The sequence below is a fragment of the Heteronotia binoei genome, chromosome 2 (assembly GCF_032191835.1).
Source record: "Heteronotia binoei isolate CCM8104 ecotype False Entrance Well chromosome 2, APGP_CSIRO_Hbin_v1, whole genome shotgun sequence".
Taxonomy (NCBI): Eukaryota; Metazoa; Chordata; class Lepidosauria; order Squamata; family Gekkonidae; genus Heteronotia; species Heteronotia binoei.
Genome location: NC_083224.1, coordinates 153,237,274 through 153,262,663, shown reverse-complemented (window position 1 = coordinate 153,262,663; position 25,390 = coordinate 153,237,274). Strand labels below are relative to the sequence as shown.

General features: G+C 46.9%; 1 protein-coding gene across 2 annotated transcripts in view; it reads left to right on the top strand.

The window, feature by feature from the left end:
- The window catches only part of OLFM3 (olfactomedin 3), a 264,124-nt gene that overhangs the window by 194,598 nt on the left and 44,136 nt on the right, over nucleotides 1-25,390 (top strand). For both annotated transcript variants that reach the window (XM_060232288.1, XM_060232287.1), the window contains exon 2: nucleotides 17,361-17,507. In XM_060232288.1, the coding sequence (XP_060088271.1) occupies nucleotides 17,361-17,507 (147 nt within the window). The remainder of the gene's footprint in view (nucleotides 1-17,360; nucleotides 17,508-25,390) is intronic.

The following is a 25,390-nucleotide window of genomic DNA, read 5'->3' as shown; positions in this document are numbered from 1 at the left end:
GGTCCCATGTCAAAATCAGCTCATAGGGTGGCCAGACCGTCCCGGTCTCCCGGGACATTCCCGGATCTGGCCACCCAATCCCGGATCCCGGGCTGCCTATACCGGGACCATTAAAGGTCCCGGTTTAGGCAGCCCCGGAGCCGGTGGGCCGCGGGCGCGGGCGGGGAAGGCGGGGAGTGAGGGAGGGAGCGTCCCTGCGCCGGGACGCTCCCACCCTCACTCCCCGCCTTCCCCGCCCGCGCGCGGGGCCCGGCGGCAGTGGTGGAGGCCTCTCCGTGGCCTCCGCTGGTCGCTGGAAGCCCTCCAGAGACTCTGGAGGGCCTCCAGCGACCAGCGGAGGCCGCGGAGAGGCCGCGGGGCACCCGGCGCTGGTCCCGGAAGGCCTTCCAGAGCCTCTGGAAGGCCTTCGGGGACCAGCGCCGGCCAGCGAAGGCTTCCCCGCGGCCTCCGCTGGTCCCTGGAGGCCCTCCAGAGTCTCTGGAGGGCCTCCAGGGACCAGCGGAGGCCGCGGGGAAGCCGCGGGGCACCCGGCGCTGGTCCCGGAAGGCCTTCCAGAGCCTCTGGAAGGCCTTCCGGGACCAGCGCCGGCCAGCGAAGGCTTCCCCGCGGCCTCCGCTGGTCCCTGGAGGCCCTCCAGAGTCTCTGGAGGGCCTCCAGGGACCAGCGGAGGCCGCGGGGAAGCCGCGGGGCACCCGGCGCTGGTCCCGGAAGGCCTTCCAGAGCCTCTGGAAGGCCTTCGGGGACCAGCGCCGGCCAGCGAAGGCTTCCCCGCGGCCTCCGCTGGTCCCTGGAGGCCCTCCAGAGTCTCTGGAGGGCCTCCAGGGACCAGCGGAGGCCGCGGGGAAGCCGCGGGGCACCCGGCGCTGGTCCCGGAAGGCCTTCCAGAGCCTCTGGAAGGCCTTCGGGGACCAGCGCCGGCCAGCGAAGGCTTCCCCGCGGCCTCCGCTGGTCCCTGGAGGCCCTCCAGAGTCTCTGGAGGGCCTCCAGGGACCAGCGGAGGCCGCGGGGAAGCCGCGGGGCACCCGGCGCTGGTCCCGGAAGGCCTTCCAGAGCCTCTGGAAGGCCTTCCGGGACCAGCGCCGGCCAGCGAAGGCTTCCCCGCGGCCTCCGCTGGTCCCTGGAGGCCCTCCAGAGTCTCTGGAGGGCCTCCAGGGACCAGCGGAGGCCGCGGGGAAGCCGCGGGGCACCCGGCGCTGGTCCTGGAAGGCCTTCCAGAGGCTCTGGAAGGCCTTCCGGGACCAGCGCCGGCCAGCGAAGGCTTCCCCGCGGCCTCCGCTGGTCCCTGGAGGCCCTCCAGAGTCTCTGGAGGGCCTCCAGGGACCAGCGGAGGCCGCGGGGAAGCCGCGGAGCAGCCGGCGCTGGTCCCTGGAGGCCTCCAGAGGCCAGCGCCGGTAGCGGAGAGGCCCGGCGCTGGTCCCTGGAGGCCTCCAGAGGCCAGCCCCGGCAGCTCCCTCCCTCCCTCGCCGCGAGGCCGCCGCCGGAGGACTCCCCGCCGCCGCCGCCGCTGGATCCGCCGCCCTGGAATAAGGTAAGGGGGCCGAAAGCAGGGGGGGCGGGGGGCGGCCTTCCTTTCTTCCCTCCCTCCTCCCTCCCTCCCTTCCTTCCTTCCTTTCTTCCTTCCTTCCTTCCTTCCTTCCTTCCTTCCTTCCTTCCTTCCTTCCTTCCCTCACTCCCTTCCCTTCCTTCCTTCCTTCCTTCCCTCCCTCCCTCCTCCCTTTCTTCCTTTCTTCCTTCCTTCCCTCACTCCCTTCCCTTCCTTCCTTCCCTCCCTCCTCCCTCCCTTCCTTTCTTCCTTCCTTCCCTCCCTCCCTTGCCTTCCTTCCTTCCCTCCCTCCCTCCTCCCTTCCTTTCTTCCTTCCTTCCTTCCCTCCCTCCCCCCTTCCTTCCTTCCTTCCCTCCCTCCCTCCCCCTTCCTTCCTTCCTTCCCTCCCTCCCTCCCCCTTCCTTCCTTCCTTCCCTCCCTCCCTCCCCCTTCCTTCCTTCCTTCCCTCCTTCCTTCCTTCCTTCCTTCCTTCCTTCCTTCCTTCCTTCCTTCCTTCCTTCCTTCCTTCCTTCCTTCCTTCCCTCCCTTCCTTCCTTCCTCCCTCCCTTCCCTCCCTTCCTCCCTCCCTCCCTTCCCTCCCTTCCTTCCTTCCTTCCTTCCCTCCCTCCCTTCTTCCTTTCTTCCCTTCTTCCCTTCCTCCCTTTCTCCCTTCCTTCCTTCCTTCCCTCCCTCCCTCCTTATGTTGTTATGTGATGCAGAGTGTTGGACTGGATGGGCCACTGGCCTGATCCAACAGGGCTTCTCTTATGTTCTTATGTGACGCAGAGTGTTGGACTGGATGGGCCACTGGCCTGATCCAACAGGGCTTCTCTTATGTTCTTATGTGATGCAGAGTGTTGGACTGGATGGGCCACTGGCCTGATCCAACAGGGCTTCTCTTATGTTCTTATGTGACGCAGAGTGTTGGACTGGATGGGCCACTGGCCTGATCCAACAGGGCTTCTCTTATGTTGTTATGTGACGCAGAGTGTTGGACTGGATGGGCCACTGGCCTGATCCAACAGGGCTTCTCTTATGTTGTTATGTGATGCAGAGTGTTGGACTGGATGGGCCACTGGCCTGATCCAACAGGGCTTCTCTTATGTTGTTATGTGATGCAGAGTGTTGGACTGGATGGGCCACTGGCCTGATCCAACAGGGCTTCTCTTATGTTATTATGTGACGCAGAGTGTTGGACTGGAGGGGCCACTGGCCTGATCCAACAGGGCTTCTCTTATGTGACAATACTGACTTTGGTGGACCCAAGCACTGATTCAGTGTAAGGGAGCTTTGTGTTTGTGTCTTCTAGTGCAATTTTGTTCTCAGATCCTGTATTTACTTCATCAGTATATGGGATAAGGCACTTTCTCAACTGTGCTGCATAATGCAGCCTATTTATTTTGTCCTGTTGGCTCTGTTGGCTCTATCTGCGCCACCTTCATCACTTTCGGGGTGTGGATCCCCCAGTGGAGTGGTCTCCCGACTCCCTCTGCCGGCTGTTTCTGATAGCCCTGCGCCCCCTCTTTCATTTGATATGTGTCCCGTGCGGGTGCCACCCTCCCGCCGGGAGATGCCGCAAAATGAGCCCCCTTGAGGCTTATGGCGGCAGGGCTCCGGGGAAGCGAGCTAGACTGCTGTTCTTTTGAGGGGTTATAGAGTGTTTCGAGCCCGTCCCTGTGGCATCGGTCCCATCATTGTGGGGCCCAGGGGGCCGGCGCAGCGGCACGCTGAAGCAGCCTGTCGGTCACTTCCAGGTTCCTGTCCTGCATCTTGACCGGTGTTATTAGTGACAGGCTGCTTCGGCGTGCCGCTGCGCCGGCCCCCTTGGTCCCACAACGATGGGACCGATGCCACAGGGACGGGCTCGAAACACTCTATAACCCCTCAAAAGAACAGCAGTCTAGCTCGCTTCCCCCGAGCCCTGCCGCCATAAGCCTCAAGGGGGCTCATTTTGCGGCATCTCCCGGCGGGAGGGTGGCACCCGCACGGGACACGTATCAAATGAAAGAGGGGGCGCAGGGCTATCAGAAACAGTCAGCGGAGGGAGTCGGGAGACCACCCCACTGGGGGATCCACACCCCGAAAGTGATGAAGGTGGCGCAGATAGAGCCAACAGAGCCAACAGGACAAAATAAATAGGCTGCATTATGCAGCACAGTTGAGAAAGTGCCTTATCCCATATACTGATGAAGTATATACAGGATTTGAGAACAAAATTGTTTCCGGCGGTGATATTTGGGGGATTTTTGGGGACGTCACAGGAAGTGCTGTGAAGTCACTTCCTGTTTCCGGCAGGCGACGCGGGGGAAATGATGTCACAGGAAGTGATGCCACTTCCTGTTTCCGGTGGTGGCATGACATCACCAGAAGTGACGTCACCGGAAGTGACGTCACTTCCTGTTTCCGGCGGGGCGCGCGCGCGGAGCGCGCGCGCACCCCCCCCCCCCCCCAGTGTCCCTGGCTGGCCTTCAGACATTATGGTCACCCTACTCATGACAGATAGCAACAGGATATAGATCATAGGTGGGCTTGGGGGGCAGCAGCAGGAAAGAACAGGAAGTCCCACTCCATTGACTTCAAGCCACTGGTAATGCTATAAATCAAACCCTTTATTTCAGTGGCTCCCAGTTTGTGGTTATTGGGGTCCCACAAGTAGGTTGTAACTCTGTCATTAGTTGGATGTGATGCCAGGAGGAAGGGGGAGTTAAAAGGATGCACTGGATGAGGAGCTCTGGGGTACCCAGTGGCAAGTTTGGGTTTGCTTTTGTATAAGGTGCAATATGTCCATGAAATACAGCCTGTTGCTCAGTAACACTGTATATTTAGAAATACTAAACATGAAAAGTAGTATCTAACTGACATGAGATGCCTGCATTTTATATTGTGAGGGGGAAAGTAGCATGGAATTATGTTGCAATGGGTCCTAAATACTAAATAGGAATACCAGCCTCCAGGTGAGACCTGGATTTACAGCTCATTTCCAGTCTATGGAGATCAGTTTCCCTGGAGAAAATGGATATTTTGGAGAGTGGACTCTGTGGCATTGTACCCTACTGAGGTCCCTGTCCTCCCCAGGCTCCATCCCTAAATCTCCAGGATTTTCCCAACCTGGATCTAGCAAACCAACCCCCCAACCTTTGCTGGTGACCAGGGACAACCTGACCCCCCCCTAATACCACAATAAGTTCAGAGGTGGGCCCCACTTCCAAAAGTTTGAGAACCATTGACTTGTATTTAGCTCCCAGTTCTGAACAACTAGAGTCTTCTCAAGTCAAATGCAGTCTACTGTCCATATATGGGTTTCCTGCTACAGCTTTTACCATCCGCCTGGGACAGTGCCCACAAGGGACAGGCTACCATGCGTATGTTGGGTCACCAGTTGTGCAGACCGCCATTGGTATGTTGAGTATGGTAAGGAATAAATTTTCTAAGGAAATAGATCAGACATTTATCTTGCTCACCTACATTTCCTTTTCATTACAAGCCTTAATATCTTTGATCAGCTGGACTGGTTCCAGTGTACAATGCCTCCAGCTGTTCAAAACCAGTTTAAATTGGTATTTGCAGCTTATGATCTTGTTATGCTTTGTTTTTATCAGATTCCCTCCACTTTAGCAATAATAAAGATGAGGGGGAAACATTATAGACTTGGTATCATTCAGCACTGAACTTTCTTTCCCAGCAAGCCCTAAGGCAAATTCAGTCAGCCTCATTCTATAAGCCTTTCTAGGCAATAAGTGTACTTTGTTACTGCTTCTTATGGGAGCTCCAAGCTGCATGGTTGTTGGGAATAGAGACATTTCCTAGCATTCTTTCTGCAATATTTTGTTAGTGGAAAAAGGCAGCTTTTCTTGCTCCGGAAAATGTGATCCGTACTAATGTGATGGATATAAGAGATACAGTTCATTACATTTTAAAAACAATGGGGTTTTTTTTGGGGGGGGGGAGACTTTTGTTGGCTACATTATCTTTTAAGCCTTTGGTGCAGAGAGTTATTTTTAGAAAAGTATAATTTTGTTTTGATGGTCTAGGGTATTAGTAAACACAAATAGTGGGTAGAAATTACTATTCTTGGAACAGTTTAATGATCTGAGTAAATGGTAGGATTGTTCAGGTAGTTATATGGTGATTTTTTTTGGGGGGGGGAAACAAGTACTGAAGAGAGAAGGCAGGAGGAGGAAGAGGACAATGAGGAAAGGAATGGCTGGAGAGTTGGGGGAGGGGGGAGAGGACATCAACAACGAGGAGGAGGAAGAGGAGACAGACCAGGCCATATACAGCCATCAATCAGCTGGTCATCAGATGCAGCAGAGGAGAGCTAAAGCAGAACATTCATATGCACTTTCTTCTACAAAGCCTCCTGCAGCTGCTTTTCATCTGCTGGGGTTGGTTTTGGGATAGGGTTTTTTTCCCCGTCCATCCCTGGGATAGGTTTTGGGATAGGGATAGGTTTTGCTCCCATCAGCATGTGGGAGGCAGCAGCAAAAGGCTTTGAAGCAGAAAGCATGTGATACACTTTCTGTTTCAAGCCTCCTGTATCTCCCCCAATGCTAATGGGGGGTCTGGCTGGCAGGAGGCTTCAAAGCTGAGAAAGTGGATGTTGGGGAGTGGGGGATAAAATGTGGGGAGAGCAGAGAAACTGAGGAATGGGATTTCCCTTTCCCTGAACATTGCAGGTTCCCCTCTGGCATACATATAATTTATGTGGAACAATGTGAGCGCTGATGTTTCATTTGCCAGTTGTAGACTTCAGATGTCTTGGGTTTTACTATTGAAAATGCTCAAAAAATAACTAAGAGTGGGATCAGATTGACAGTGACAGGCAGCAGATGAGGGGTGGGGAATTCCTAAAACTTTCTTTTCAGTTTTCTACAACTCCATACTCCACAAATGACATCAATTGCCTCTATAGTGCTTCATTTCCTGCCTTGTAATTTCTTTTTGAACAGCATTGTAACACTGATGGAATTGCGGTCTTTTTCCTACCCTTTACGGCATTGTAATTACCACATAAGGTGGAATTGACCAAGTTATGTTCTCTTAATTTTCTCATCTTTTCCCTTGGATGTTCTCGGTGCTCTTCTATTCCTTTACTATCAGAAGATACTGAATAAGTACTGAATAAACAGTTCTTTGCCTTGGTAGTCAATGGCATGCTCAATGCAACCCACCTTCTATGATGTTCTTTGAGGTTTATTCAACCCCTCCCCACCCCACAGTTCATGTTTGTTTAACCAAGGTTTAGAAAAACTGACTGTCCCTTCACAGCTGCTTTCGTTTTCTTGCATATTTTTGTAGCTGTTTTTGATCCTCTTGTTGTTTCCAAGGGCCTGCGATGTGCATGATGAAGAGAACTTTCTCCTGCTAGCCGTCCTAAATTACATCCCTTGCCTCTCTTTTTCCTCCCAGCTTAAAAGCTGTACTTTGCTGCTAAAGCACAAGCTCAGAAACCAGTTTGAGAGAATGTGACTCTGATCTGTGGCTACAGCTAATCAGCTGTCAGCTGGGATGTGAATCTGATTGCGATCCCCATGTGTACCTTGCTTAGAGGAAGTTACCTAAAAAAGAGAAGGATTTCAATGTAATGGCTATACATTAAAGCCCATTAAGGCCCTAAAGCTTGCTACTCCCAATCATCAAGGAAGTGTATTAAAAATAAGGTCAAGGACTTGGATTTCAGAATGGCTTTGACTCGTAGTCAGCATATGCTATTTTCTCAATGGCACTGCTTTAGTAAGACAATTTACAGTACACCTAACTTTATTGTTAAGTTGTCTGCTGGCTCAAGAGAATTTTTACTTATTTACCATTCCAAACAATGCTTTTGATATCATTAAAAGACAGATAGGAAGGTCTCTGCAAATGTTAATTTATGCATTTGCAGCCCCGAAGGAGTGGATTTCATTGTACATTTATGTATTAGATTGCTCTCTAGGTACCTCCCTTATAGACTTGTACATGGGATAAAGTAATTTTGCTCATTTCTTTTCTTTTTAAAGACATATGCCCTCTATCTGAAATTACATCAATCTCATTTTCCACCTGTTATTAATGTTTTACCGTCCCTGTTTACTTCCTATTCACTGCATCAGGAGATTCAGCCACACTGCTCCTGTCGGTAACTTTGCTATTTTACACCAGAAAAGGCTTTACTGCATCTTGCAGCACAATTCTGGGTTTTAAGAAGCAGCCTTGCCCATATTACATTCTCTGTGTGCCACGGCTGCTGGTCAGAGGATGCTTTCACACAGCAACTATTTGCATGTGGGTTTTGCTATTCTTACACAGTAAAAAACCCAGCTGCAAAGCATGCTATTTCATGTATGAACGTACTCAGAGATCCAACATGGTTTCTGTGGTGCAAAACAGAAATGATCCAACCAGGGATGCAACTGAAGGACAGGGGCAAAACTTGCCCACTACTCATTGGATAACTTCTCCTGATTGCAACATGGGGGAGGAAACAACAGTGTGTATCTGCACTCCAAAACACAGAGCATACAGAGCTACGTTGTACTCAATACCTTCCCCTTCATTCACACTAACTCAAATGTAACCCATGCAAAACCAGTAAATGTGAGAGGGGTACTTCACTTGTTTCCTGGTTGTCAGTTCTCCTGCAAATGATCTTTCAAGCTGTTTTTTATTTTATCTTTTTTGCCTGCCAGTTTTGAAACTGGAAGATCATCCTCTTAAAAAATGAACAGCTTGGGTAGAATTTGCAAGGGTGCAATGAATGGGTGCATGAAGAGTTATGCACCCTTCATTTCTGCTGGTTGTCCATACACATACTCAAATAACCAGTTCTCCTGTACATTCATGTTACCTTAACAAACAGGGCTGTAGGAAACAGGAGTCTGCTGTAGTTCTACCCCAAGAGAAATGGACAAACTTTCTTACTGAGCAGAAAGTGAAGGCTGCGCTCTCCCTCTCCAGCAATGTAAGTCACCTGTAGCTAGCATCAGGTTTGAAAGATTACACAGCAGCACTGCAGTCTTTCTAAAGCTAACTTGGATATCTCCTTCGGATCAACGCATCCCTCCCATTTGTGTCCCTTGGGGACTTCATAGAGTTGTGAGGATGATTGTGCAAAGGGAATAATGGATAGGGCTGAGGCACACTCTGCATCATTATTTGTATAAATCCAAAAGTTCTGTAGAATCCCCATGTTACAAACACGCACACGCACAATACTTTCAATCAAAACAGCATAGGTAGTAGGTGCCTCTATCTTCTGCAACACCTTCAGCAGTAAATCTTTTAAAAATAATAAGCCTCATTAATTTTTATGCACAGCTGTGATTTTCAAACTGCAGTATGGGTCACGCACACCCTTAGGAGAAGTAGAATATGTGGAAAGTAGGGTGAAAAGTCTCTACCATTGTGGAGAACATAAGCTGGGGGAAAATGTCTCCCTTGCACTAGCTAAGACCTAGCTGCGTTGAATGCTCCTGGCAGAGGATCCTTGCTGATTTGTTCAATCTATCTGGAGGGGAGAGGGACTGATCCCCCACCATCCCATTATCTCAAAGATGATTTCACAAAAGCAGCTGCTTTGTTTTGATGATGCTTCCCATGAACAGGGCCTGTCCTTTCCCTCATCCAGTGCCACTCTGGAATTGATACCACAGCACACAACTTTGCTCACTGCTCCAGGCTACACAAATGTACCTGGCTGCATTAACAAGGGTCACCTGCACTGATCATGGGTCTGCATTAATCAAGGGTCCTACAAGGTACAGTAGATTTTGAATGGTATGAGGGAGTTCAAAACATTTGAGGCGTCATGCTGGTACAGTAACGAGCAAGGAAGTACCACCAAAGAAAAGACAAATATTGCTACCCTGTGTCCCCACCCCCCTTTCTCTGCCCCGTGATCAGCTCCCTCTTCTTAATCTAGTGAGATAATGTCTCTCCTTGAAAATCAGATATTGCAAGGCTTATTTTTTAGGCTGAGCCTGCAGCATCAATATTGATGTTTCCGGTTTCATTCAATAGCTACTGTTAGCATCACTGTGTTAGACTAAAGAGAAGCCTGAAATTGAGGCGGTGAGAAGACATGTGTAGTAGCCTAAAACCAGAAACTAAATAAGCGCAGACAACAGCACTAGTCTTTCCTGCCCCTTAAAGCATAAGCACATTTTCCACAAACAGATCTACTGAAATAAGAAATTTTATTTTTTAAAAGGGGGAGAGCCATTTTGAAGGTAGAATGCCAGCAGGGGGGTTGGGGGCTATCCAATGTATTGCACTGGGTACGACATGTATGACTATCTGCCAGGTGGACAGAAATCATGTGTGTGTGCTTGGTGCAAGATGCTCCTGGTTCTCTGGGAGTGTATCCCTCACCAGATCAAAGGTTACAAGGTTATTTGAAAACAGGAAAGTAATCAAGGAAAGCAGCTAGACAAACTAACTGTGTCATCACAGGTGCTTTAACTACCCACACATATTGATTGGGTCAATATGTGTTCAAGTCAGGAGAAAAAGATTGGGTTTCTAGATACTCTTAATGACTGTGCCATGGAGCAGATGATCAGAGAACCTACCAGGGGGTAGGCGAGCCTCGCTTTTGGCCACTGTATGATGCAGTATTGGACTGGATGGACCATTGGCCTAATCCGCCATGGCTTTTCTTATATGTTCAAACTTAGAAAGAGATTTGTAATTTTGCTGCTTCATGATGAAAACACTTTGGCAGGGGCTCTAGGACAGAAACCTGACAAATCCAGAGGTCAAGCTATTGCAAACAAATCACCAAGCTATAGTAAACAGAACAAGATATATGAAGTTGCTGCCAGAGAAAGGCAGATGGAGGAGGTAAGACTTACCTGGACAATGAGATATTCATTTTTACTTTCACACTTATAGCATACCTTAGCCTTTAAAAAAGACACTAAGCAGATGGAAAAGAAAAGTGGGAAGAAGGATCATCTGTTACAACATGACTACTAGTATTGCCAGCTGGAGGCTGGAGATTCCCCACGCCCAGGCCTTGTCCTAGGGTTGCCAATCCCCAGGGGGGGGGCAGGGGATCCCCTGGTTTGGAGGCCCTCTCCCTGCTTCAGGGTCATCAGAAAGCAGAGGGGTGGAGGGAAATGTCTGCTGGGCACTCCATTATTCCCTATGGAGAGCGATTCTCATAGGGTATAATGGAAAATTGATCAGTGAGTATCTGGAGCTCAGAGGGGGGCTGTTTTTTGAGATAGAGGCACCAATTTTCATCATAGCATCCAGTACTTCTTCTCAAAACACCCCACCCCCCCATGTTTCAAAAAGATTGGACCAATGGGTCCAATCCTATGAGCCCCCCCCCCCAAAAGTGACCCTATCCTTCATTATTCAAAATGGAGGGAAGGCATTTAAAAGGAGTTTGGACCCTTTAAATGTGATGGCCAGAACTCCCTTTGGGGCTCAGTTGTGCTTGTTACACCCTTGCTCCCAGTTCCACCCCCAAAGTCCCCAGATATTTCTTGAGTTGGACCCTATCCTGTCCTCTGCTGCCTATCAGCTGGCTGGCAAGTGGATATACCAGGAGCAAGAGGGAGGCCCAGGTTACAGCACCAGCACATAGCTAATGGGTGTCACTGGGATGTTGCTGATGTGATTATGTTACTTCTAGTGCACTCTGGTATTTGGGCAAAAACTCTATGGTTGAAGTAGTTTTTTGCCATAGAGTTTTTGCCTAAATACCATAGTGGTGCTGTGACATCCCAGGGTGATGATGTCACTTCTGGTAGCCTGCCCCTTCATCTTGCTCCTGGTAAGTCCCCCATCCCTCGCCAGTTGCCAGGAGAGACCTGACAACTCTACAAACAATTCAGAGTTTTTCCTGACCCAACAAGCCAGATAGATGGATCTTTGAGAAGAGCAATTCATAGAAAAGTCTATGTCCCTTTCCAAATCTTGAGCAGAAGTGGTCCTTTCTGCTAAATGAATGAAGTATTGAGATGGTAAAATGCACTGCTGGTGGGATATACCACTTAGGAATGCACCCTTGTGAAAATAGCCCTGCAAGTAGAAAACATATTTGTCACCTGCATTGATCATGGGTCTGCATTAGGAGAACCTATCAGGAGAAAGGTTCTAGCCTAGCTCTTTGAAAGGCATGATGCTTTTCTACTTGCTATCAATCTTTTACACACAGAGGAGTGTTACAAGATTTGTATTTCTCTGCCAGCTCACTGAAGTGGTTCAGTCTGCTCCATGTGTACTTCCAGCCTAGGTCATAAGTCTGAATTTTAACAATAAGTTTGCTTCATGTAACTTGCTTCTCAAATCTGTCTCCAGCTCTGCTAATGATTAGCTTGTTGTGCAGTATTTCTTTTCCACTCTCAACTCCTGTGAGGGTTGAATAGCACTTTAGGTGGAGAAATGCCTAACTATCTTTATTTCTTCATATTTCTTTTCTGAATTCCTTTCTGCACAGGTCTTGTCCAGAGTCTTTGCTGTCTTGTTTCTAGAGACAAGATGATCCCTGTAGCACAGTCAGGCTCACCACAATCCAATAATCGTAGGCATGCACACGCACCTTTACACCTCAGTCATTTTCTTTATTTTAAGGAACACTCCATTCTGCCAGGCTGGCTAAAGCAAGTGAGCAGTGCACCTTCGCCTGTGTAATTCCAAAGCTCACTTCTGCTGAGGTATGCTTTTTGTGTTCTGATTTGTTCTGCAGTGGTTTATTGAATAGCAAAAGTTGTACATCATTGTTCATCACAGCTAATGGCAAGATTGGCACAAGCTGCACGTGCTGCTCACTGGGGTTTGTGAGCGCGAGTGGAAGAAGAACTAATTTGCATCTCTTTGGTACCTGGTTTAAGCTGCAGTTTTTGTTGCCTTCCTTTGTCATGTCTGGGTTTCAGTTTAAGTTCCCAGCATCCCCTGTTCAAACGGATGAGGCTGCAGGTGATGTGAAAGGCCTCTGCCTGAGACTAGGGTTGCCAAGTCAAGAAAATTCTGGGGACTTTGGGGGTGGAGCCAGGAGACATTGAGGGTGGAGCCAGGAGCAAAGTTGTGACAAGCATAATTGAACTCCAAAGGGAGTTCTGGCCTTCACATTTAAAGGGACCACACACCTTTTAAATGCTTTCCTCCATTGGAAATAATGAAGGATAGGAGCACCTTCTTTGGGGACTCATAGAATTGGACTGGTCCAACCTTTTTGAAACTTGGAGGGTATTTTGGGGAGAGGCAATGGATTCTATGCTGAAATATGGTACCTCTAACTCAAAAAGCAGTCCCCCAGGGCCCCAGATACCCACGGATCAATTCTGCATTGTACTCTATGATAATCAGTCTCCATAGGGAATAATGGAGTACCCAGTAGACATTTCCCTCCCCCCCACACACACTTTCTGATGACCTGAATCAGGGGAAAGGCCTCCAAACCAGGATCCCCTGCCCCCACCTGGGGATTAGCAACCCTACCCGAGAAGCAGCTGCCAGCCAGAGTAGACAAGACTGACCTTGACGAACCAAGCATCTGTGTTCATGTGTTCAGGAGCGGGCTTACCAATGCAAATGAAATTTCATGTGTGCACTCATTAACTTCATCATATAAAGGGGACTTCTCCCCTGGGGTTTTTTTTAAACAGATCTTATGAGGGTGAACTTCAGGTCTCAATCAGTGACTGGTGAGAAGATAAACTGTGTGCAACATGAGTATGCTACAGATACAGCAATGGGGAAGGTAGTGCAAAGCATTCTGAAGCTGCCATTCGGCCAATGCATAAGAACACTGGGGCCCATACAACACACATTTTCTGTTATGGCTTTCTCCTTGTGGGGTTACCTGCTTGAGAAGGCCAGTGGGGCTTCCACATTTCTTATTCCATGGACTCTCTAAACAAGAATTGTTCAGGAGGAAACTTTTTGCAAAGGTTATAGGGCTGTGATATAATGCTGTTTTATAAAGGGAATAGAACTGTAGCCTGGGTCACTCGATTATATGCGCTATCTTGCTCTTTCTGCATTGCTTTCTACTTTTGCAATGCCATTTTTGAGATGTTTCTAATTTTTGCAACCCTAGACCTTATTCCATTCTTTACTGGCTATCCCATACTAATCAATTACATTGATTTACATCATATAATCTGCCTTAAATCTCAGAGGAAAAGTCGAGGTATAAATAAAGTTTTGAAAAAAATTGGTCAGTTCCTGCCCCCAAAGGCATGTGTCAGATGTGCTGTCACGGGACACTCTATTGAGTACTAATTGCTAATATGCAGGATTCTAGTGCTTGCTCTGGAGTGCCTAGAATTCACATGAAAACAGTAGAAATCTCCAAATAAGCAGCAATCCTATTCAAAATTACCCCATCAAGCAGCAAGAATGTGGATAGTCATGTACTTTTCCATAGACATTATTTAGCTACTTCATTTGGGGCCCTGATGAGAATTGTAATGCAAATGAAGAGGCATCTTTGTATCCAGTTCAGTGCTTTGGGACTAAGTCAGCTTCTGTATGCAGAGAACCCTTGATAGACTCTTGTGTGACAAAGGACAAGGAAGACAATGAAAATCGCAGCAGCATCTGACTTTTTAATAAGATCAGAAAGCCCAAATGTGATTTGTCTAATTATTCTATAGAAGTTGGGGGAAAGTTATTGTAAACATTTTAATTCTCCACAAAAGTGCCACAACCCAGTGCTCAAGGCCCAGTCCCTCTTTTTGGCTATCCATGATGGCCATCTGCTTATACAGTGGTATGCATCAACCAGAAGTTTCTTGTAATATGGACTGAACAAACTGGGTCTCCCCATGGAAACCCTGCATTCAAGGTTTCTTTCCTCTGTCCATTTTCTTTAATCTAAGTAAATGTCATCTAGGCTCAGGAGGTGCATGCTCTTAGTCATTTGTAAACCACAATGCACATGCCTAAAGAGGTAAATGGACTTAGGCTGCTTTGCAAATAATTCCTTGCAAAGCTTTTGCTGTGCACATTTACCCCTATGGGAACCTGGCCTCTCATTAATGCAAGCACTTCGCCCAGCATTTCTTTTCCTGAGCCTGCCAAGCAGGAATTACATGTGAAAGAAAACTTGGGGAAGTGGGGAAAAACAGACTGATCATCTGGGGGGATGAATCTTTGATAGCTGAGAAATTAACAGATTGAAAATATATTACAAGGACAGGTAGTTTATGAAAGGGCGGGTCCCGGGGGAGAATACAGTCTGTGGTTTGAAAGAGAGAAGAGGAGAGGAATCAATATGAATCAACAGAGTTAAATGCATGACAATCTCTCACCCCTAGCCTTCCTGCTGCACATTCATCCACCACCTTGAGATTCTGGATCAGTGCACTAAGGCTCTAGAAGCCAGAGCCATTTTTAAAAACATATTTGTTTTTCTTTTCCTTTTAAACCTGCAGATAAATATCAGAAGTTGACCACCATCAGAAGAACTGATTTGGGTTTGGATCAATACCAGAATGTCCAAGGAGCTGACATGTTCTATTAATGGAGTTAATGAGAAGCTGGATGTTCTAGTAGTGGAGTTACCAGTATTCCCCTCTTCCCCAACATCAGATGGACAGCTGTCTGATTAAGGCTGGGGCTTCCATGGGGCTTCAACGAGGAGGAGTTTAAGACGTTCTCCTGCTCTGAAATGGCCCCACGGAATTGCTGATTTTTCCTTTGGGAAAAACCCATATCAGCAGCTGCATGTTCCCTGTGTCCTTTCTGTATTGGAAAAATAAGAGGGAAGGCTTAAGCCCCTCTACCACACCCCTTGCACAATGGTCATGATCCAGATCAGGTTCCCTGCACATCTGATTTTTAAGGGGGAGAACACTGAGAGCTCTGATCACAGCAGTCCAGATTTTTCATCCAATTGAGTCGTATCAAATGTAATCCTATGCAGAATTACTCTGATTTAAATCTGTCCAGCGATTTCAGTGTGTTTACATGGGAGAGTAACTCTGCATAGGATTGCATTGGAAGGATCTGTATTATGCATCAGGAGATTCCTGCCTTAAATCTTGCTTTTGCCATTGTATTTGGTGGTCAGGCAAGCTACTCTCTCTCAGCCTCAGGTTTCCCCTTCTGCAACAGGGAAATAATAACACTAACCTACCTGAACAAAGTTTATTTATTTATCTATTTATCAGATTTATATCCCGCCCAGTCCAGTGGCACCTTTAAGACCAACAAAGTTTTATTCAAAGTATAAGCTTCCATGTGCAAGCACATGTCTTCAGATACAAACAGTGCAACAGAATCTCCTGTAGTCCCACGTACAGGAAAAGAGGGGGAAGCATTAGGAAGGGCCAAGATTCACAAATCAGGTTGAAATAGGATCAGATGGCTGGTAAGATCAGTGGATGACAGCAAATTAGCACAGAAATGCAAGAGCTAACAAAGAGATGTGAGAATGAAGCTAGAGTCCAGCAGCACCTACCTGAGACTGGCATTGTAGGGATTACAGCAAGATAGTGTACAGTAGGGGAAATGCTTGAAAGCACTAAACCAGTTCTCCTCCTCCAAGAGGCTCAAGAAAGCATGCCTGGGTTTCTCCCATATACTAGCCCAATAAAGTCATTGCAGAAGAGATAGCATTGGCCTCAGCTAGCAAATTCAACAGGGATGTGAACTGAAGGCACATAACTTGTCTAGCATTGTAACCACTGTATCACACAGCTTCTCTGATTTAAAAAGCACCTCCAAATGCAGAATGCAATTGGCCTGCTTCTGTCCTATAGTAATTGCTTATTTCAAAAGGGTAGCCCAGCTTTCTTGACTAGGGTCCATTTGTAGGGTTGCCAGATCCAACTCAGGAAATATCTGTGGGGTGGAGCTGGTAGCAAGGTTGTGACAAGTTCAATTGCACTCTGAAGGGAGTTCTGGTTATCACATTTAAAGGGACTGTATTCCTTTTAAATGCCTTCCCTTAACTGGAAATAATGGAGGATGGGGTACCTTCTTTTGAGGCTCATAGAACTGGACCCCCGGTACAATCTTTTTGAAACTTGGGGGCGGGGTTTGAGGTGGGGCACCATAAACTATGCTGAAAATCTGGTGCCTCTACCTCAAAAAAACAGCCACCCAGAGCCCCAGATACTCACAGATTGATTCTCCATAGGGTATAAGGGACGAGTCTCCATAGGGTATAAGGGAGTGCCCAGGGGCATTTAACACACAAACACACACACATGCTTTCTGATAACCCTGAAGTGTGAAGTGGGGGTAGAGCCTCTAAACCAGGAGATCCCCTGCTCCCAACTGGGGATTGGCAAACTATCCACCTATAACTTCAACATTGCAACCAGGGCTTTTATTGTAGCAGGAACTCCTTTGCATATTAGACCACACACCCCTGATGTAGCCAATCCTGGAGCTTACAATAGTCCCTGTACTATGAGCTGTGTAAGTTCTTGGAGGATTAGGTATATTTGGGGTATGGCCTAATATGCAGAGGAGTTCCTGCTACAAAAAAAGCCCTGACTGAAACAATCAATTTATTTACTTTATTTATAGTCCACCTTTCTCACACGGTCTCAAGGTGGATTGCATATAGTAAGTCAGTACAATTAACAAAATGGGACATTCAATAACAAATGCATTAGGATGAAGCCCACTTTTAATTTGCTTTCCCATACAAAGTCCATCTTTGGTCTTTTTTTCCTTCCCCTCTTCCACCTTCCATCAATGTACTTCTTGGGGAATAAATGTAAATGAAGGATGAAAAGGCTGGTAGTAGGTTTTGCCTTCGATAGAGAGATGAAACACTTTAGTCCCACAGCTGAAGATGAATGTCATAGAACTTCCACTTGGCCGGAAAGTCATTTTATTAGTAGAATTCTATTTCCCTTTATAGTTGTACCTCATTGTTTTGTTTCAGACTCAGATCAGCCCCAAAGAAGGGTGGCAAGTCTATAGCTCAGCTCAAGACCCAGATGGACGGTGTATTTGCACAGTGGTTGCCCCAGAACAAAACCTCTGCTCCAGAGATGCCAAAAGCAGACAACTCAGACAGCTGCTGGAGAAGGTGAGTGGGGTTCATGTATTTACCTGTTAAGGTACTCATTTGGAACAGTTCCACAAGAAAGGGTAATACAGATAAGTCCGTCTAAAATTTTATACCATGAAAGTTTTATGGCTTTATAACATGCCTACTGACTGGGCAGCAAAGTTGACTGGAAATTGAGGATGACTCCAAAATTCAGATTTGAAACTAACCTCAATGCAGGTGGCTTCAAACGAGCTGGAAGTTTTCCAGTCTGAAAACCTCAGACCAATGACAAGCTGAGTACAAACCTGCTCTGAAATTTGGACCCAGCTCATAATTAACTCACCTAGTAGGTAAACTCACCTTGTGTCATTTCTTTTCACCTCTGGCCCTCCTCTTCCACAAAACTTATCCTTATGAAGGAAGGTGACTAAGAACCAAATTAGATGTGATAGCATCCCCAAGCCTACCACTTTTGCCATTTTAAGGATGAAATTCCTCCTGTTTACTAAAGCCACGTTGCCTTAGTTCTGATTGGAATAGTGACATGGGGAAAGGAGGGATCCCATTTCCCTTTTTATGCTCTTTTCAAGAGCCCAGGCCCTGGCATTTGGAGCCTTCAACACTGTATGCAGATTGGGAGAAGAGATGTCCCTCCTCTTCTCCAGAGCTCTGCAGTATTTGTCAACAGAAGCAATTTCATCCCCCAAATGGTAGTGGCATCCCTGTGGTAGCCTCAGGGACACCATTGTGCCTGGTTGGCTCTGATATTCCTTAAGGTATATTCACAGAGTTGTTGTTCATGCCAGGCAGCATGAGAAATGAGGTGGCATTGTATAGAACAAGTATGGAAAACGTAGTTTTAAGGAACTGAGCAGGGATACATTAATCATTCCTACAACAATTTGTTTTTTTAAAAAATACAGTGTCCCTATACATAGAAAATTAACCTGTCAGAGGAAAGACCAAGTTAGGACTCTGACATTTTTGTGTTTCATATCCCCAAAACATTTTGATATATTTAGTGAAATTATTCTGTCCCTGAGTTAGGAAGGTAGAGCCATTTCTCTATGCATTTTGCCAAACAAATGCAAGCAAGGAGGAATTTTATTCCAGGAAGTTTATATACTGGGTTTTCAAAGTACAGCTAATTGCCACATACAGTTTAATTCCTACACACACACACACACACACACATGAACACACATTAAAAAAACCACCTCCAATGCCCAGGGTAAAAAAAACAACCAATTTTGCCCATGGAATTTCCTTTTTGTTTCAACCAATAGAAAGATAGATAACAAATGTTTTAAATTTTTGCAAAGGAAACCTCGTCTATAGAAGCACTGAAGCAAAGTGTTATAGGGCCAGCATACATGTTACGAAGTGGTGGTGGGGCAATAAAATCTTTAAAACTGTTAATAAAGTAACACTGTTTTGCAGATATGTCTTTTTAATTTATATTGTTGAAAGGTGAAATTGTTATTGCAGCTCATTTTCCAAATCTGTATTTAACAAGTAAAAAATGATGATGTTACTAGACTCCTAGGATAATACAGTTGCCATAGCCACAGGTGAACTTAGCTATGTACTAGACTAACTAGCTTCGGAATGAGAAACATGTTTACTAAATAATAGTGAGCCCAAATACTGCCCATCATGGAAAGGGTCTGCTGCATTTGTTCAGGATGTCTTGCTCTGGCCTTGCTACAGACAAATCTGCTTCATCTTTACCTGGGGTATAATAGGATCATTGAATTATTCCAAAATAATTAACTTGTTTCTGGGGTGCTCTGAATCATGCTTCTCTGCGAGAGTGACTATTAAGGGCTGGCTTGCACTGGTTTCAGTGTAAGGACAGGGGCTCAAACAAAGACAAAGGGAACTGGTTCCTTTGCAGGCAGGTAATTCATACTCTTTAACACATTTTAACAGTCATAAGAGTGAAATACTTAAGGCATTTCAGGCATAATAGTGATATACACCCTCAATATTATCTAAGCAAAGTGTGCTTCTACTATCAGAAGTCTGGCTTGCTCAAATTATCTATTTACGTTTGCTCATGATGAGCTCTAAGTTCTTCTTTGTTTTGCCTGCTGATTTGGTAATTGACTTAAGTGTCCACAGTTCACTATTTACCTCACCAAAGAGTCCTGAATAAGCTTAGCAGCCATGGGATAAGAGGACGGATACTTTTACAGGGTTGAAAGCTGGCTAAACAAAAAGTTGGATAGGTTTCTCAGTGGAAGGAAGTAAGCAGTGGGGTTCCACAAAGATTGGTATTGGGGTCAATGCTATTTAATAGGAATGGGCACAAACCAGTTCATGAACCAAAATTCTACCTGAAATTTGACTGGTTCAGAGTTCACAAAGCAAAGGCACCTTCTCCAAACATGTACTGGAGCAGTTTGGTTTGGCAGTTTGGGGCCAGTCATTTAAACCTGGCAACTGAGCAGTGCAGGGTCTGCCAACCCACTGTTAGGCTTAATGGCTATCTGGCAGCCATTAAATCCTTCATTTTTGCTTCCCCCCCCCCCTGAAGGGAATGGAGAGTGAAACCAAAGAGTTAAATGACTGTGAGCAATTAAACCTCTCTGTTTTGCTCCCTCACCCCCATCAAAGGGGGGAATTGAAACCAACTAGTTAAATGGCTGATAGTTTCAGTCCATTCTGCTGACAGTTTACTCTCTTGAAATGCATCAACAATGTCAAGAATAATATAACAATAACAAACCATATGCAATTCTTCAGGGCCTGTAAGGCCGAGATGTTCTGCCAGGCTTTTGCTTAAGAACAGCCATGATTTTCCAATATGGCTGGCATGCATTTCACCTCATCCCCTCCCTTAACCTCTGATCTGTGTTCCCTCTCCCCCCGCTGCCTAGGAAGTGACCAAATGGTCCAGAATTCCAGATTCTGCAACCTTGTAAATGATAGGGACACCATCCTGAATCTATTGAATCCTTTTAAATTGAAGTGGTTTTTACTCTGTTAAGTCTATCATATTTTAGCATTTTTGTATATTTGATGTCATGGCCTGTGCCGCATTGTACATCACCCAAAGCCTGGTAAAAGTCAGGATGAGGCAATATAATGATAATAATAATAATAATACATGATGCACTTGTATTCAGAACACTGGCAATCAGTTAACGATGCTAGAGACCATTTTGAGAGGGGAGGAAAGCGTGGTGGGCCAAAGCCTGTCCACAGAAGGGTTCCAAGGATATAGATAATGTTCACCCACATCCATTATGTGTTTCTGCTGTTCAGTATAGGGGTAGCTACATAATATTTCCTGAAGCTGGATATAGCCTAATGGTTGCTACTTAGAGTGCTGAACTATATGTATCCTGAGAGACTGCAAAAGAGCCTCCCTTAGGTACCTGCTCAAGTTTACCTTGTAAACAAATGAGCTACCCATTCACACAGTCCCACTGTTATTTTGCACAAACACTCAGGATGGTTCAAATGGTGCATTAGATTGCATTTTGCTATTTTTTTAAAAAAAGAAATGCTTGCCTCAACCTATTATGATTTTACATCCTGAGTGATTGTGTGGTATTGGTACTTGTGGGTTCATTCATCCAGAATAAAGGTTCTCAGTCTCTCTTTAAATATAGTAATTGTTTCAGTGCAATAACATGAGGAAAGCTTATGCTACAATAAAATTTGTTAGTCTTAAAGATGCTACTGGACTCTTTACCCTCCTCCAATTGATTGAACAGAAAAGGTGTGGTTTAAGGATAAAAGACATACAGTGGTTGCCACAGGGATGCTGCCCCAATGGCCAAATAATTGTAAATGATCCTCGCCCAACCCGTAAAGTTTGCAAATATTACTTATCTGATGCAAACCTATCACAAAGCTCTCCACATGCTACTCCAGTGGTCAGCATGAACATCATAGGAGAATGTGCAGTCATTAGAAGGAAAACAGGCACTGCATTAAGCTGAATGGCTTTTCACAAATTGCATAATAGGCAAACACAGCTGCAAGCCCTTTGAACAGCTGGGTTGCCACTATACCTAGAAGTTGCATGTCTTACCTTGGCTTTGCTATCAGAGCAGACATTTAAAAATAAAAACAATTTGTCTTTCAGGGTAAAGGAATTCATGAGTGTGGTAGCAGGACATACTTCACTTTCTCAGATAACAGAATATTTGTATAGCTACTCCCATTCCAGGTCTACTTGTTAACAGACAAAAGGACTGTTGCATTTACAGTCTTTCACTAACACCCTCTTGAGGCTTTTCTGTAATTTCATAGCATTAATACTTTCTATAACTACAGATAACCTGCATGTCACTTACTCAAGAGAAGCCCCATTGAAGAAAACTAGATTACTAATCACATCTCCAAGATGACTTTATTTGCTCAACTTCTACAGGTGTTAGGATAATTTTTAAAGTGTGAATTTGCTATTTACAATTTTTTCTCCCAAAGCCTTAAGGGTTTGATTCAGTAACTATAAATCCATAGAACTGGGACTCTGCTCATCCCCATCTTCATAGGCAGGGCTTTTTTGGTAGAAAAAGCCCAGTATGAACTCATTTGCATATTAGATCACACCCCCTGACATCAAGCCAGCTGGAACTGTGCTTAGGGTTGCCAAGTCCCCCATGGCCTTTGGCAGAGGTGTTGTGCATGCAGCATGATGACATCACCTGGAAGTGATGTCATTGCACTGGCAAGGTCAAGCGCTGGCAGCTCTGGATGTTTATGGAAAACTCTATGGTTTTCCCAGATGCTGTAGCAATTTGGGAGGGAAACTCTCAAATTGCTAGAGTGTCCGGGGAAAACCATTGAGTTTTCCTGGAAACCCCCAGAATGGCCGGTGCGATGATGGCACTTCTGGTTGACATCATCATACAGGCGACATCGGGCAGGGATCCCCCACTGTGGGCTGGTGGGTTGGGGACCCCCAAAGCAGGAAAAACCCCGCCCAGCCTGGGAGCTTGGCAGCCCTAACTGTATTCCTGTGCTTTCCTGCTCAAAAAAAACCCTGTTCATAGGGCTAAAATAAGTTACACAAAGGTAAAAATACACCTTGCTGGATCTGACTAAAGGTCCTGAACTCTCTGGCAAGCCTTTTTCAGTTGTTACAGTGTTGGTGCTCCTACTGCACAATACCTGGAAAGTGTGTTAAGCGAATCCTTCTAATACACAAATGGTCACCATTTTGTGGGAATAGGGCACATGCACCTTTCCTATGAGGAAAGGCTAAAGAGTCTGGGACTTTTCATGAACTCAGGAGTGCCAAGTGGAGTTGATAGATAATAGATTCAGAACAGAGCAATGGAAGGACTTCTGTACTCAATGAATAATTAAATCTGGGGATTCACAGCCAGTGGACATAGTGATGTCCATTAACATGAATGGCTTTAGAAGGGGGTTAAACAGAATGATGGCGGAGAGGGCCATCAGTGGCTACTGGCCATAGTAAGTAAAAAGAACCTCCATGTACAGAGATAGCAAACCTCTGGATATTGGTGGTAAGAGGCAGCATCAGGGGAAGTCCTTGGACTCGATGCCCTGTTTGTTGCCCCTCCAGGGCAACTGGCTGGCTACTGTGTAAAACAGGATGCTGAACTACATAGACTCTAGTGGCCTGATCCAACAGGATGCTTCTTATGTTCTTAAGGAACCTGTTTAGAAGCTTCAGTGTGTATGAATATATGCCAGCAATAAACCTAGGCTACCAATTGCACATATCAAAGCTGGAAAATACCTGCAATGCCCTATTCACACACAAACGTGATCATGTGTATTGGGGGATCATATTGGGAGAACATAATGCTGAAATGACAAAAAGGTAATAACTGGGGAAAAGTACAGATCTACACTGGAAGCTCCAAAAAGTGCATGGAAGATACTGCCATCACCTGCTCTAGGATCTGGTGTTCAGAAATATATGACCTTTCACAATGGAGGTGTCAAAACATCTTGTGGTGACTATACAAGTTTCTTTCTCTTCTATTTTGCCTCCCCACAAAATAAAAAGTTGTTTAAAACACAGGAGAGGTGTGGGGGGGGGGGTACAGTACAGGACAAGGAAAGTGTAATGTACTGAGTGACGAGACGTGTTGAAGGCAACATGCTTTATTAGCAAGTACATCACAAGGCAAGGCAACGCGAGCTGGTTCCCGATTATATACATACCCCGGAACAACCCTCAGACTGGCCAGGTCCAATCCTGGCCAGTTAAACTTCCCACCACAGATCTTGATTGGCGGAGCGTATTTGCGGAGCTGCATCCGGGAACCAGTGGACTTCCACTGGTCACCTCCGTAGCGTCCACTGTGTTGTAATTTCGGGACTGAAATGCAAGACACAACTCTCCTCCCCCCCCTAGTTCAAGAAACAAAGTCTTTCAAGTAGGCTGGCACCCTACGTTCCTGGGTCGACCTCCTCGGGGTTATTTGGGGAGTTGGAGTGGCCGCCGTGGCTGGTGGGGCAGCTGGTTCCTCGTGGTGGCGTGACACCAAAAAGGGGCTGTCCGTCACCTGTTGCTGTTCCGGAATCTCCTCTCTGGGGGGGTGCTCCCTCTGCTGTGGTGCTCTTCCGCCCGCATAGTCGGTGCGGCTGGCATAGGCTGGGCAGCTTCCGGGGGTGTTGCTGTTAGTACTCCCTCGCTTCCTGCTCCCCCGATCACTGTCAGTTCTTCCAGCAATGTACGACAGCGCAGCTGGTCAATATGCCTCCTTAGGATCTGGCCCCCCTCTGATGAGACCTCGTAGGAGCGGGACCCGGTGACCCGCAGCACCCAGGCGGCTAACATCTCTGGCCCGCTTGCAAAGTTCTTTGCGTATATCGGATCCCCTGGAAAGAATCCCCTAGCGGCTTCCCTGGTTTTGGGGGAACTGCGGAGGTCCGTAGCCCAGTCAGGATGCAACCTGTCTAACCTCATGATCAACTTCCTCCCCATTAGTGACTCGGCAGGGCTTAACCCGGTGATGGGGTTGGGGTTGATTCTGTTATCAAATAGGAAGGCTGCCAGGCAGTGATCCCAATCTCCCTGTACAATGCGACCCAGGGCCTCTTTAGTGGTGCGCCATGTGCTCTGCTTGGCCGTTGGTGGCTGGATGGAAAGGGGCGGACCAAATGTGCTGGATGAGGTACCGATTCAAGAATTCCTGGAATTCCCGGGAGGTGAAAGCGGTCCCATTGTCCATGACAAGGGTCTCAGAAATCCCATGAGTGCAAAAGACCCTTCACAAGGCTCTGACCACCGCCGCAGTGGAGGTTGAAGCTACGGGAATCACTTCCAACCACTTGGTGTATGCATCGACTAAGATAAAGAATATTTGGCCCTGGAATGGCCCCGCAAAGTCAAGGTGTAACCAGGACCATGGCCTCCTATTGGACTCCCAGCGGTGGACAGGGGCACTGGGCAGATCCAGTCGGGACTCTTGGCATGGTTGGCACCTTCGAACCCACCCTTCTATCTCCTAGTCCATCCCCGGCCACTATACATAGCTATGTGCCAGGGCCTTCCTGCGCACTATCCCCGGGTGTGTTTCGTGTAAAGCTTCTAGCACTTGCTTCCGCAATGGGGGGGAACCCCAGAGAAGGCACCCCTTGTGCATGGACTGCTCTTCTCTGTGTGATGTGAATGCCCTGAATTCTGTGTCCAGTTTGCCCATGGGCCACCCTCTTCCCACCCAGTCTAAAAGGCGTGCGAGGATGCGGTCTCTACCCGTGGCCCTAGCTACCTCGGCGGCATGGAGGGGCCTCTCTAGTAGAGTCTCTATAAGCATCACATGGTAGGCGGGGGTGGGATCCAGGTCCATAGAGGCCAGCGGCAGGCAGCTGAGGGCGTCCGCATGTCCCAAAGCTTTGCCGGGGTGGTGGACCAGGGCATATGTGTACGAGTTGAGGAACTGGTTCCACCGCAGGACATGCTGTGACAGAATTTGCGG